The sequence below is a fragment of the Lynx canadensis genome, chromosome E2, assembly GCF_007474595.2.
Source record: "Lynx canadensis isolate LIC74 chromosome E2, mLynCan4.pri.v2, whole genome shotgun sequence".
NCBI classification, from domain to species: Eukaryota; Metazoa; Chordata; class Mammalia; order Carnivora; family Felidae; genus Lynx; species Lynx canadensis.
In genome coordinates, this window is record NC_044317.1 from 45569687 (window position 1) to 45584491 (window position 14805).

The window sequence follows — 14805 nt, forward strand, 5'->3', positions numbered from 1 at the left end:
AATGGAGTATCACTCCGCAATCAAGAATGAAATCTTGCCATTTGCAACAACGTGGATGGAACTAGAGTGTATTATGTTGAGAGAAATAAGTCAGTCCAGAGAAAGACAAATATCATATGATTTCACTCATATGAGGACTTTAAAATACAAAACAGATGAACATAAGGGAAGAGAAGCAAAAATAAGATAAAAATAGAGAGGGAGACAAACCATGAGACTTTTAAATACAGGGAACAAACTAAGGGTTGCTAGTGGGGTGTTGGGTGGGGGGGGATGGGCTGAATGGGCGAAGGGTATTAAGGACACTTGTCGGGATGAGCACTGGGTGTTAAATGTAAGTGATGAATCACTAAATTCTATTCCCAAAATCATTATTACACTATATGTTAACTTGGATTTAAATTTTTAAAAAAGAGGGAAATTTATCTTTCTGATTTCATATCCCCTTTTGAATGCATGCTTGTTTTCTCCCTCCCTAAATTCCTTGCAAGGTAGCTAACTTCATGACTTTAGGCAGGAAACAATGATGATGGGCCTGGAACATCCTATTATTGCCAGAAAGTAAGGATGCTTGCAACAATGTCAGAGCAGTGCTGAAGGGAGCAAGAGTTAGCCTAAAGCAGCCCCCAATGGCTCATTCTGACAATGAGCATCAAAAAATATACATAATCAATTGAACTGTATTAGGATTTTAAAAGACCATGAATGCATGAAACTAAAAAGAAAAATGTTAAAATGCAATATGCAAATACAGAGGCATAATAAAATATGAGAATGAATTTGGTAAGTATAAAGTGTAATATTTACATACATGGATTACATATATATATATATATATATACATATATATATATATGGATTATCTTTCCAACAGGCATATAACTCTGTGTGTGTGTGTGTGTGTACACAGTATAGGTAGACAGATCTCTTACCTTTCCCAGGTCTTTAATCAAAAGTTAACTTCAAAGGTGGCTTCCTTCCCTGGCCATACAATCTAAAATATCAACCCAGTCCCCTACCTCTTCTTTCATCTTCTTCTCCTTAGAATTTTCTCTCTTATATATTATATTTTTTCATATATATATATATATATATATATATATATATATATATATATTTATTGTTGGTCTTCCTCACTAGAAATTAGCTCTATGAAAAAGCAGTGATTTTTGTCTGTGTAGTTCACTACTGTATCTCCAATGCCTAGGTTAGAACAAAGCCTGGCACACAGTAGGTACTCTATACAAAGTTTTTCAATAAAACACACAGGCACACACCCCTCCTGTTTAATCAAGAGTAAATAAAAGAAAAATTTTAAATATGAGAAGCAAAAATTGCATAAACTGACAAGGCAGAAAGATATGTTCAGCATAACAACCAGATTAAAAAAGGAATCCAATAGTTCCATCACCATTGATCATATCGAATAACCAAGTGGAAAGGGTTTTGCCATTGTGTTTAAATCAATTAGTTCATGTTCTAAAGAGAATTAACTGAACAAACTCAAACCACATCTCTTTGGACAAGAAATCTCTAGATGATCCTAATAACTCTAAGATACTAATAATGCATAATTTTTTTTTATTTTTTTCAACGTTTATTTATTTTTGAGAGACAGAGAGAGAGCATGAGGAAGGGAGGGGCAGAGAGAGAGGGAGACACAGAATCTGAAGCAGGCTCCAGGCTCCAAGCTGTCAGCACAGAGCCCGACACGGGGCTTGAACCCATAAACCATGAGATCATGACCCAGGCCAAAGTCAGACACTTAACTGAGCCACCCAGGCATCCCAATAATGCATAAGTTTTTAATAATGCTAAAAGATCAAGTCACTATATCACAATAAGACAGTGGGTTGTATAGTTGCAGATAAATAAAATTTAATACCTCACTGTGAGGTAAAACACCAGATATAAGTACAAACACCTATGCTAAAGGCATGGGTGTAAAAGATTTTACAACATTACAAGTGAAGTTTAATTGAAAAAACAAACAATCAATCAGAGGAAGAAATCAGGTGCCATACTTAGATCAGAATCAATTAGTGAATAACTCAAACTCTTCTTTGGTCTGAGTCATTATTCTTTTTCCTTTAGGCCTGTTAAGTTTACTGTAACCTTGGGGAGTGTTCCAAAATAAGTTATTACTCAACTCTTAGAAAGTATTAAAATAAGTATTTCTATACACCTAGGAAATATAAGAAAGAATAAAGAAGTGACATGGATTTTTAGCATATGATATTGACATTTTAGGTTAGATGTGGTATGTTTGGCAGCGTTTTATAATCATTTTTTTCTGTTCAAGGTTTGAAGTATTAAATCATACTAAATCTATGGTTTAAGTTGTTTCAAGGCCATTTGTCTTAATATTTGGGAAATTTTCAGATTTGTATTAGATATAAGAATAAGTTGACTAATAAAGAACTTTTAAGAGTAGTAGTCATTGTTTTACTCCATGCACATATATAAATCCTTTATTCTTTCATAATTCCTTTGTTCTGTTGTTTTCATAGATGCTGTCCAGACAATGTCCAAAATTCTAATGGTTCTAACTGTTCAAGGTGGCCCCATTACCATATCATCAAAGTTTACTTCCCTACATCCACTCAAATAAAATAGGAATATACTGCCCTATACCCTCATATTCCTTATTACTCTGAAGAATGATAATAATTTATGCCCTCAAAATTTTACGCTCCAACTGTTTTACCTTCGCCATGAGTTGAAAATGTCGCATCCTTTCTGCCAGTAATGTCTGTCTGAATCTCTAGTTCCAAACAAGATAAAAATTTCTTAAACCAAAATTATAATCTACCCACAAAAGAAGATCTCATTTACAATTCTATTATATTCTATTACACAGTATATTTAAATCCATACTGTAAACAGAAAATCAGATAATTCCTTTAAGATGAAGAGCCATTCATGAACTTTTCTCTCAGCTTGTCATTCTTTCTTTAAAGGCCTACGGTGAGTCATTACCACAGATGATTTTAATTCCTTATAGGAAAGCCTGTTAAGGAGTTTTACTAAGTGAATTTTTAAAAAAATTATCCTTATTATGAAGTAGTCTAATAAATACTAACTTTTATCAACAAATAAAATGTAAAAATTCTCTCAGCTTTGTGAAGGCTGTATATTGAACTTCCATAAACTTGTTTCAGCAAAAGGTTTCTCAGGATAATTACACCATATAAAATATTAAGGCTTTCTCACATGTAGCAAATACAGGGTGCATGAATCAGTACTATAATTCCAAGAGGCAAAAATCCAATTCAAATTAACTTAAGCAAAAAAAGGAAATTTATTGTATCACAAAAATGAAAAAGTAAAAGATGGTATAGACTTCAGGCATGATTGAATTGAGAAGATAAAACAATGTCATCAGATTTCTGTCTCTCTGTGTTGGACTGATCCTGGGAAGGCTTTCCTCATGTAGTGGCAAAAAGGCTACTGGTGAGTTTTTAACCTTGAAAAAAAGTCCTTGCAGCTTGCAATTCCAGGAAAAACATTATCTTCTCTGACTATCCATAACAATACCCTGTTATAGGGTTCTAGTGGTCCAGACAAGGCCATCTGCCAATCCCTTATTAACTAGCTTGTGGCCAGCCCATGACCAATCCACTGCTTTCCCTGATTAATAGTTTCATCAGAATGATACACAATGAGGGTGAGGTAAATTTCAAACGGGGCATAGAACAGATCCAAAAGTAACAGATGTCTACTATTCAGGCTATTTCAAATAAGGGATGCTCATAAACTGAAGGCTTTTTCCATATTTACTACATTCATAGAATCATTAACCAAAGAATTAATTGACTGATATTTATTTAATAAGGACTGAGTGGTGACTGTTTTCTTCCTTATACTTGTTATAATCAGAGAGTTTCTTTATTATGAATTTTCTGATGTCGTCTAAGGGCTGAGGCACAGCTAAAATTAGTCCCACATTCACTGCAGTTATAGGGTTTGTCTCCAGCATGAATTCTCTGGTGTAGCCTAAGGGACAAGATCTGATGGAAAGCCTTCCCACATTCATTACATTCATAGGGTTTCTCTCCAGTATGAATTCTCTGATGTTGATTAAGGTATGAGCCACAACTGAAGGCCTTCCCACATTTGTTACATTCATAGGGTTTCTCTCCTGCATGACTTCTCTTATGATGAATTAGAACTAAAGCATCACTGAAGGCTTTCCCACATTTACTGCATTCAAAAGGTCTCTCTCCAGTATGTATTCTATGATGTCGATTAAGTTGTGAGTCAGTCCTAAAAAACTTCCCACATTTGATGCATTCATAGGGCTTTTCACCTGTATGAATTCTCTGATGTTGATTAAGGTGTGAGCGATAGCCAAAAGTCTTCCCACATTCATTACATTTAAAGGGTTTCTCTCCTGTATGAATCCTTTGATGCAGAGTAAGGGCAATGCGTCTGCTGAAGGCTTTTCCACATTGATTACATTCATAGGGTTTCTCTCCAGTGTGAATTCTCTGATGTTGATTGAGGTGTGCGCTCTGTCTGAAGGCTTTGTTACATTCCTTACATTCATATGGTTTCTCCCCTGTGTGAATTCTCTGATGTTCAACAAGGAAGGCATAACGGCTAAAGGCCTTCCCACATTCATTGCATGCAAAGGGTTTCTCTCCGGTGTGGATTCTCTGATGTTGAGCAAGGTGTGCACTCTGTCTGAAAGCTTTGTTACATTCCTTACACTCATAAGGTTTCTCTCCAATATGACTTCTTTGATGTTCACTGAGAAAGAAGTCATGGCTAAAGGCTTTTCCACAGTCATTGCATGCATATGGTTTCTCTCCACTGTGAATTCTCTGAGGTTGAGTAAAGAATGAGTAACAGCTAAAGGCATCATCACATTCATTGAATCCATGTGGTAATTTTCCAAAATGAGTCTTCTGATGTTGAGTAAGTAATGAATGGAAACTTAAGAGATTTGAAAAATCATTACTTTCATAAGGTTTCTCCCCAGGAGGACTTCCTATATCTTTACTAAGGTATGTATTCTGGTTGAATTCTTCACATTCATTATCTATCAAAGATTCTTTCTCAGCAGGTAATCTTTTATGTTCAATTAGGATGGAATTTGGGGGAAACATTTTATCATAAATATCAAATTTATGCATTTGCTCTACTGTGGGAACTTTCTCTTGTGTCGAAAGTACTGACTTCAAGAGAACACTTCTCTCAGAATTGTTATATTTATTGTCTCTTTTCACAGCAGGGATTTCCCTAAGAGTTGTCACTTGCCGGAAATGCCTCTCCTGATTTTGTTGATGCCGCTCAAATTCACCCTCGTATTTCCAGGCTTCTCTGAAACTGGAATATTCAAGGTTATAACTTGTAAGTCTTTCCATTACCATGCCCTGGGATATTTCCTCTTCATCAATGTACCATTTTGGAGGTAATTCCTTGATTTCATACCAAGACTCCCAGTCTGAAAAATATCAAGAAAGCAAATGTGTCCTTTTTTTTCCTTTGCAAGGAGAAAACTGTTATAGAAGAAATAAGAATTTATCTGGGGGGGGATGGAGGGGAGAAAGTACATGGTTTTGACACCTTTCAAATATGGCCATGCAATATGAACAAAACACAAAGAAAGAAGAACGAAGAGAGCTGATAAAGGAAGATATGTGTGTTGGTGATGGTGACGAGGTGGTAGAGGAAACGTAGGGTACAAAGCACATTTATATACAGATAAAATGTAGGGTACTTAGATGCAGACAAAGGTAAAGGCTGAGAAAATAAGAAATTGAAAACAACTGATTAGATCATAATCAGTTTCCCTGCCTTGAAGTCTCAGGTCCTATTCACTATCTAGTCCTATTCATAAGACTAAAAGCTCCATGAGTCAGTGACTAATGTTTACTTCTTTTTCTTCTTACTGCTGCATTTAGTGCCTAGGACAATGGTAGCATTTTGTTGAATGAATGAATGCTAACAAAAAGCTCAACAACTTCTAAGATTTTATCAAGGACCAGAAAAAAAATTATCATGGTTTTGGGTTTTTTTTTTTTAGGTGTCTAGAATAAATCTGGAGGTCAGCTTTTCTCATCATTGAGAGAAAAATGCTACCTACAGAACAGACACTTGATATTTTCAGGAGAGGATGTTGGGTGAGACAAGATGGAAAGAAAACTGTTTTTAAAAGATGACCTCAACAAAAAAAGGAAAATGAGGGGAGCCTGGCTGGCTAAGTTGGTGGAGCATGGAGCATGCTCTTGATCTTGAACTCTTGATCTCGGTGTTGTATGTCTGAGCCATATGTTGGGTGTGGAGATTACTTAAAAATAAAATCTTAAAAAAAAAAGGAGGGGTGGCTGGGTGACTTAGCGTCTGACTTCGGCTCAGGTCATGATCTCACAGTTCTTGAGTTCAAATCCCGTGTCAGGGCTCTGTGCTGACAGCTCAGAGCCTGGAGCCTGCTTCATATTCTGTATCTCCCTCTCTCTCTCTGCCCCTCCCCTGCTTGTGCTCTGTCTCTCTCTCTATCAAAAATAAATAAACATTAAAAAAAGGAAAATGAAAAAGTCCTTTTCTTTTTTTTTTTTTTTTTAAAGTTTATCCATTTTTGAGAGAGAGAGACAGAGCATGAGCAGGGGAGAGGCAGAGAGAGAGAGGGAGACACAGAATCCAAAGCAGGCTCCAGACTCTGAGCTGCCAGCACAGAGCCCGACGCAGGGCTCGAACTTATGAACCGTGAGATCATGGCCTGAGCTGAAGTTGGATGTTCAATCAACTGAGTCACCCAGGTGCCCTGAGAAAGTCCTTTTCATGTCACACACAATAATCAGCCAATATATTCAACTGTACAGAATCTACTACTATGTGCCCAGCATTCAGTAGAGGAAAAAAAGTCTGAGACACACACAGGTCCTTCTCCCTTTTTTAAACTCTAAGGAGGTGAAACTTGTGCATACAAAAATTCAACATGACACATAATGAAGGACTAGCTAATATGATACAGATTATTAGTAGTATAAGTGTCAGAAAAGAGAGATCAAAACTCACTAGTTTAGTTAAGGAATAATTCCTGGAGAATCTGAGCTTTATTTTCAAGGCTATGATCAAGCTTCCAAAATGCAGTGATTATTTTATTAACAGTCACTTTCATGTTTTGATATTCACAGGGATTATTTTAGAACTGGACATGTTAGCATTTTTTTTTTTTTTTTTTAGTTAATTAGATATAGTCTTTTCCAGAACAGCATCCCATCTATTGAAAGAAAAGCTGCTTCCAGGCCAGGTCAGCACAAATTAAAAAGCAAAGAACACATTATGCATCTGTATCTTTCTTCTTTCCAATACAGCCTCCACTCAAGGAAAGCCCCATCCCTACCTATCCCTCCTATGCACAGCCACAGATTTTCTCATACTTGGGGCTCTATCTCAACCAAGGAACCAAGGCCTGAGAGGAATTTGTTCACTTATCCTCTGTTAGGTCTACACTGCTGTTCTTTTCTTTCTTTCTCTTTCTTTCTTATTTCTTTCTTTTTTTTTTTTTTTTTTTGGCAGAAACTCATTCTGTTCCCTCACCAACTCTCCTAGAACCTCCTTTCCTATATTCATCACCTAGGGTCACTACATTTCCTCTTACCAAGAATAAACCTTTTCTCTATTCCAGAAGCTTTATACAATACCTACTGTAATGCTGAGTAAAAGAAGACTGATGGGAGAAGACTACAAACATTTTCCAACATCAGATGCCTAGAGCTCCAACCAGATGCCTAGAGCTCCAAGCTTTTTTGTGGAAAAAAAAAAAAAAAAAAAAGATATTCTGTACTTAGGCAAATGAATACTATAGGGGAAGGAACTCCATATAGGGCATTCCAGGGGAACGTATAGAGTATAGCCTAGGGAAAGTATACAGCAAGAAGTAAGTACAAAGGAAGACATATTCATTATGCTTGGAGTAGAGAAATACTTAGAAATCAGTGGTATTAAGATATTATGGTGACATTCAGCAAAAGAGAGAAGACAACTCACTCATATCAGTGATTGAGGGGAAAAGGGAAGTTATGGATTCAGGTAAATTGGGAGAGAGCCAAATGGGCATCCATGTGTCACAATGGAAACAACATAGGGTTTGGGGTCATAGGCGAGTTTAATCCTACTTCTGCATCTAGCTAGCTAGTTATTCTACCCTTAAATTGATTAACCCACCTCTTAAGCCTCAGTTTCACAGCAGGCAAAATGAGGTGACCTTACTAGTATGGTGTAAGAATAAAGGATAATAAATTTAGAAAATATCTAGGAGTATCCGGTTCATTATAGGTATTCAGTGACACTTATCATACAATGAAACAAATTAATATGTATTCATTCAGTTATTCTTATACGTACACCATTATGTCTGAAAAGGGATTATGAAATAGACTGATGGTCAAGTGGCAAGACACAGAATGGGAGAAGTAAACCCTTTGGGATTAAAATATATCCAGGCAATTAGAGATGTGTGATTTCAATTAGAGATGTGTGATTCCCAACTAATTATAATCTATAAATGAATGAAATTAAAAATCAAAGAATGATCAACTTTGGAATCCAATCAGAACTGCACAAAAAGTATTAAGCATAGTTATTTATTGTTGGAAGAGGAAAAGTTCTTTCTTACTAGACTGTAGAGTCTCCCACATGCTGAACTGATGAGCAGTAGACAAACTGGTAGATATCCTGATGAAGTAAGTAATCTCCTGGCATGAAACCCAGAAGATTCTAGTAGGAAATCTGGGGAAAAAAGGACAGGACCTAAGGAGAAGTCTGAAGAAGGAGAAAGTTTACTGCTAAAGCCCAGAATTCATGTTCCAATGAATAGCCTGACCAATGACCCATAGACTTAGAGATTGGATCTTCACCTTTAAAAAGCCATATAGAGGGGAACCTAGGTGGCTCAGTCAGTTGAGCATCTGACTCTTGATTTCAGCTCAGGTTATGATCCCAGGGTAATAAGATTGAGCTCCGCATCAGGCTCCACACTGAGCATGGAGCCTACCTGGGATTCTCTCTCTCTGTCCCTCTCTCCTACTTGTGCTCTGTCTCTCTCCAAAAATAAAACCAAAAAGCAAAAACAAAACCTGTATGGAGCTATGCTGTCCAATATGGTAGCCACTAACCACATATGGCAATTCAACACATATTTAAATTCATTAAAATAAAAAAAGTTAATTCAGTTTTTCAGTAATGCCTTGTCATATTTCAAGTGCTCAACAGCCAAATATGGCTAGTGGCTACAATACTGGAAAGCACAAACACAGATCATAACCATCCTCACAGAATGTTCTACTAGACAGCACTGGATAGAGATCCAAAGTAACATGACAAAGATCTTATGTTTGAATGAGGAAAAGACAGAAAAATAGGGACAGGAGTAGGTTAAAGGGAGAGAGAAACAGAACAGAACTTTGGACAGAGAAAAAGGATAGCAGAACTATCTTAGACAAGTAGAAAAATAAAGGTACCTGGATTTAGCAAAATTAGAGGGGTAGAAGCCAGACTGCAAGTGGTAAGACTATGCAAGAGAATTTGAAGTAAAGGAAATGAGATTACAATTGGTACAGAAGTGACTGGGAGAGAGAAGGGAATATGGTATATAGAAACACCAAAAAGGTCCCATAAAATGGTATGAAATTATTTCAAAGATTTTTTCAAAGAAGATTTAAGTAAATAAAAATGTAAGATATAACTGTACCAAAAGAAAAAAATGGATACACATGCTTGTTTACCCCAACTTAATTTGTATCAGGTCAGTTTCAATCAGAATTTTATTTTTATAAAATCAAGGATTTTATTTCTGAACTTATGAAATTATTTTAAAGGATTCATGGCAAAAAATGAGCAATAATATAAAAAAAAAATTCTGAAGAAAAAAAGTTTCCGGACCAATAATATGACCTAAGCATTGCATTTTATACCTTCATTTCATTAAAACCCCTAGGAAAGGACTCAACCAGGGTGACTTGTAAAATTCTCTAATATTATAGGGAAATGTCAAGAGAAACACCTGAAGCATGCAAGCTTATGGGATGTAGAGAACAGAGCAAAGAGCTCTGTAGTTCATCCCCTTCCCCACTTCTCTCTCATAACCATAAGTTTGTTCTCCATATTTATAGGTCTGATTCTGCTTTTTGTTTTAGTTTCTTTAGATTCCACTTCTGAGTAAAATCATATGGTATTTGTCTTTCTCAGTCTTATTTCACTTAGCATAATGCCCTGTAGAGGTCCATCAGTGTTGTCACAAATGGCAAGATTGTGTCTTTTTATGGTTTCGTAATATTCCATTGTGCATATATACACCATATCTTACTTCTCCATTTGTCTATTGATGGACACTTAGGTTACTTCTATATCTTGACTATTACAAATGATGCTGCAATAAATATATGGGTGCATATATCTTTTTGAATTAGTGTTTTCATTTTCTTCAGGTAAATACTCACTGGTGGAATTATTGTAACATATGGTATTTCTACTTTTAATTTGGGGGGGAACTTCTATACTGTTTTCCACAGTGGCTGTACCAGTTTACATTCCCACTGGCAGTACACTAGGGTTGCTTTTTCTCCACATCCTCATCAATACAATGTTTTAAGTTAAAAAAGTTTTTTTTAAGCAAGTTGAAAATAGATGCATATAAAAATTGTGTGTGTATCTATGCAAGAAACATTGTAGAAAAATACAGATCCAACCATGAATAGGAGTGGTCTTTGGATGATATCTTGAGAGAGTATACTTTCTACTTTATACATTTGTTAATTGCTTGAATATTTTCTAATAAATATTATTTCTATTTAAAAGAAAAAAGGAAGGGTGCCTGGGTGGCTCAATCAGTTAAGCATCCAATTTCAGCTCAGGTCATGATCTTACGGTCCTTGGGTTTGAGCCCTGCATCAGGCTCTGTGCTGACAGCTCTAACCCTGGAACCTACTTCAGATTCTGTGTCTCCTTCTCCCTCTGCCACTCCCCCACTCATATTCTGTCTCTGTCTCTCTCTCTCTCAAAAATAAACATTAAAAAAATTTTTTTAATAAAAGAAAAAAGGAAAAGGGTGCCTGGTTGGCTCAGTCAGTAGAGCATGTGACTCTTCATCTTGGGATTGTAAGTTCAAACCCCACATGGGGTGTAGAGATTACTTAAAAAAAAAAAAGGGAAAATGTTAGCTGGTCCTTAGCTGCACCTCTCATACATATTCAGATAGATATGTGCTCGCTTCGGCAGCACATATACATATTCAGATAGATATGGAATCCTTCCATGTGTTTTTTCCATAAGATTCCCTTCAACTAAGTGTGTTCAGGATGATGGAGTTTACTCAAATAAAAAAATATATATTTTAAAAAAATTAAAATACTGTTGGGGTGGATGGGTGGCTCAGTTGGTTGGGTGTCCAACTTCAGCTAAGGTCATGATCTCACGGTTTGTGAGTTTGAGCCCTGCATTGGGCTCTGTGCTGACAGCTCCAAGCCTGGAGCCTGCTAAGGATTCTGTGTCTTCCCCTGTCTCTGCCCCTTCCCTGCTCATGCTCTGTCTCTCTGTCTCAAAAATAAACATCTTCTTATTGTTACTTTATTTTTTAAATTTACATCCAAATTAGTTAGCATATAGTGCAACAATGATTTCAGGAGTAGATTCCTTAATGCCCCTTACCTATTTAACCCATCCCCCCTCCCATAATCCCTCCAGCAACCCTCTGTTTGTTCTCCATATTTAGGAATCTCTTATGTTTTGTCCCCATCCCTGTTTTTATATTATTTTTGCTTCCCTTCCCTTATGTTCATATGTTCTATGTCTTAAAGTCCTCATATGAGTGAAGTCATATGATATTTGTCTTTCTCTAATTTTGCTGAGCATAATACCCTCTAGTTCCATCCATGTAGTTGCAATAAATAAACATTTTTCAAAAAAAATTTTAATGAGTGTTGAAAGAGATTTAAAAAAAATGTTTTTGAGTACAGCTGACACATGATGTTACATAGTTTCAGGTACATAACCACATCTAGTTAAAACTCACTACATTCTGGCCAAGGACCAAACACTGCCCACTGCAGGCAAGGAGAGCCTCTGCAGATGACTGGCCTGAGAGAGCAGCCAAAAAACATAACAACAGAGGGCACATAGTACACACCAGAGACATTCCTTGAAGCGCCATGCCCTGGACACTATATGAGCTCTTCTTCATAAAGCCATTACTCTCAGGCGCAGGAAACATAACAGGCTTTTCTAACACACAGAAGAAGTCAGAGACAGAATGTCAAGGTGTAGGAATTCATCCCAAAAGAAAGAACAAGGTCAGAGCCAGAGATCTAATGGAAACAGACATAAGTAATATGCCTGATGGAAAATTTAAAGAAACAATCATAAGAATACTTACTGGGCTTGAGAAAAAAAATGGAAACTTCAGGGAGGCCCTTACCACAGAGATAAAAGAGTTAAAAAACAATCAGTGGGAAATGAAAAATACAATAACTGAGATTCAAACAGAATGGATGTAATGACCACAAGGATGGAAAAAGCAGAGGAACAAATAAGTGAAATTAAAGATAGAATAATGGAAAATAATGAAGCTGAACAAAAGAAAGAATTATGGATCAAAGAATAGACTTCAAAAACTCAGTGACTCTATCAAAAGTAGTAACATTCATATTACAGGAGCCACAGAAGAATAACAAATGTTGTTAAAATGTCTATTATTACCCAAAGCAATCTATACATTTAATGCAATCCATATCAAAACACCAACAGCATTTTTCACAGAGCTAGAAAAAACAATCCTAAAATTTGTATGGAACCACAAAAGACCCCGAATAGCCAAAGTAATCTTGAAAAAGAAAAGCAAAGCTAGAGGCATCACAATTCCAGACTTCAAGTTACATTATAAAGCTATAATCATCAAGACAGTATGGTTACTGGCACAAAAACAGATACATAGATCAATGAAACAGAATAGAAAGCCCAGAAATGAACTCACAAGTATATGGTCAATTCATCTTCAACAAAGCAGGAAAGAATATTAATGGAAAAAGACAGTCTCTTCAACAAATGGTGTTGGGGAAACTGGACAGCAACATGCAAAAGAATGAAACTGGACTAGTTTCTCTACCATACACAAAAATAAATTCAATATTGGTTAAATGTGAAACCTGAAACCATCAAAATCCTAGAGGAGAATATAGGCAGTAACCTCTTAGACATCGACCATAGCCACTTCTTACTAGATATGTCTCCTGAGGCAAGGAAAACAAAAGCAAAAATAAACTATTGGGCTTAATCAAAATAAAAAACTTCTGCACAGAGAAGGAAACAATCAACAAAACTAACTAAAAGGCAACCTACAAAATGGGAGAAGATATTTGCAAATGATGTATCTAATAAAGGGTTAGTATCCAAAATATATAAAGAACTTATCAAACTCAACACCCAGAAATCAAATAATCCAGTGAAGAGATGGGCAGAAGACATAAATAGACATTTTCCCAAAGAAGACATACAGATGGCCAACTAACACATGAAAAGATGCTTATCATCACTCATCATCAAGGAAATACAAATCAAAACTCCAATATCACCTCACACTAGTCAGAATGGCTAAAATGAACAACTCAGGAAACAAGTATTAACAAAGATGGGGAGAAAGGGGAATGCTCTTACACTATTGGTGGTAATATAAACTGTTGCAGCCATTATGGAAAACAGTATGAAGGTTTCTCAAAAAGTTAAAAATAGAACTACCCTACAAATCAGCAACTGCACTACTAGGAATTTACCCAAAGGATACAAAAATACTGATGTGAAGGGATACATGCACCCTGATGTTTACAGCAGAGGTACCAACAATAGCCAAATTATGAAAACATCCCAAATGTCCATTGACTGATGAATGGATAAAGATGTGGTACATATATACAATGGATTATTACTCAGCCATAAAAAATGAATGAAATGTTGCCATTTGCAATGCTGTGGATGGAGCTGTAGAGTGTTATGCTAAGCAAAATAAGTTAGTCAGAGAAAGACACAGACCATATGATTTCACTCATGTGGAATTTAAGAAACAAAAACAAATGAATATAGCAGGGGCAAAAAAGAGAGAAGCAAACTAAGAAACAGACTCTTAACTACAGAGAACAAACTGATGGTTACTGGAGGGAGATGGGCAGAGGGATGGACTAAATAGGTGCTAGGTATTAAGGAGGGTACTTGTAATGAGCACTGGGTTTGTATGTATGTGATTAATCACTAAATTCTACACTTGACACTAATATTACACTGTTTGTTAAATAAAAATTTGGAGAAAAATAATTTTTAAATACAATGTTACATTAGTTTCAGGTATGCAACACAGTGATCCAAATTCTGTATACCTTATGCTATGCTCCCCACAAGTGTACTTACTATCTGTCACCATACAATGCTATTATAATATCACCAACTGGATTCCCTATGCTGTGTGTTTTATTCCCTCCCATGACTTGCTCATTCCATAACTGGAAGCCTGTATCTCCCACTCCCCTTCACCCATTTTGCCCATCCTTCCACTTCCTTCCCTCTGGCAAATGTCAGTTTGTTCTACATTCTACTTGAGTTCTCTGATTCTACTTTGAGTTTGTTTCATTTGTTTTGTTTCTTTTAGATTCCAGATATGAGTGAAAACATATGGACCTAAAGGGAATTATGCTAAGTGAAATAACTCAGACTGAGAAAGACTAAGAAAGTTGTTTTTTAATGAAAACTAAGTTGAAAGTTTTTAGAAAAATAGGCTAAAAGTGTGTCACTTAAAAACTTGCTTTTGTATTCCAT

The 14805-nt window shown here is 36.1% G+C and overlaps 1 protein-coding gene across 3 annotated transcripts in view; it reads right to left on the minus strand.

Annotated features, from left to right (window-relative positions):
• Positions 1 to 1856: 1856 nt before the first annotated feature.
• ZNF527 (zinc finger protein 527) overlaps positions 1857 to 14805 on the minus strand; it is a 33043-nt gene continuing 20094 nt past the window's right edge. For 2 of the 3 annotated variants that reach the window (XM_030297948.1, XM_030297949.1), the window contains one exon: positions 1857 to 5449. In XM_030297948.1, coding sequence (XP_030153808.1) covers positions 3876 to 5449 — 1574 coding nt within the window. In that variant the 3' untranslated portion in view covers positions 1857 to 3875. Of the gene's footprint in view, positions 5450 to 8626; positions 8725 to 14805 lie in introns of those variants that run through there. The other variant, XM_030297950.3, reaches the window with a different exon arrangement.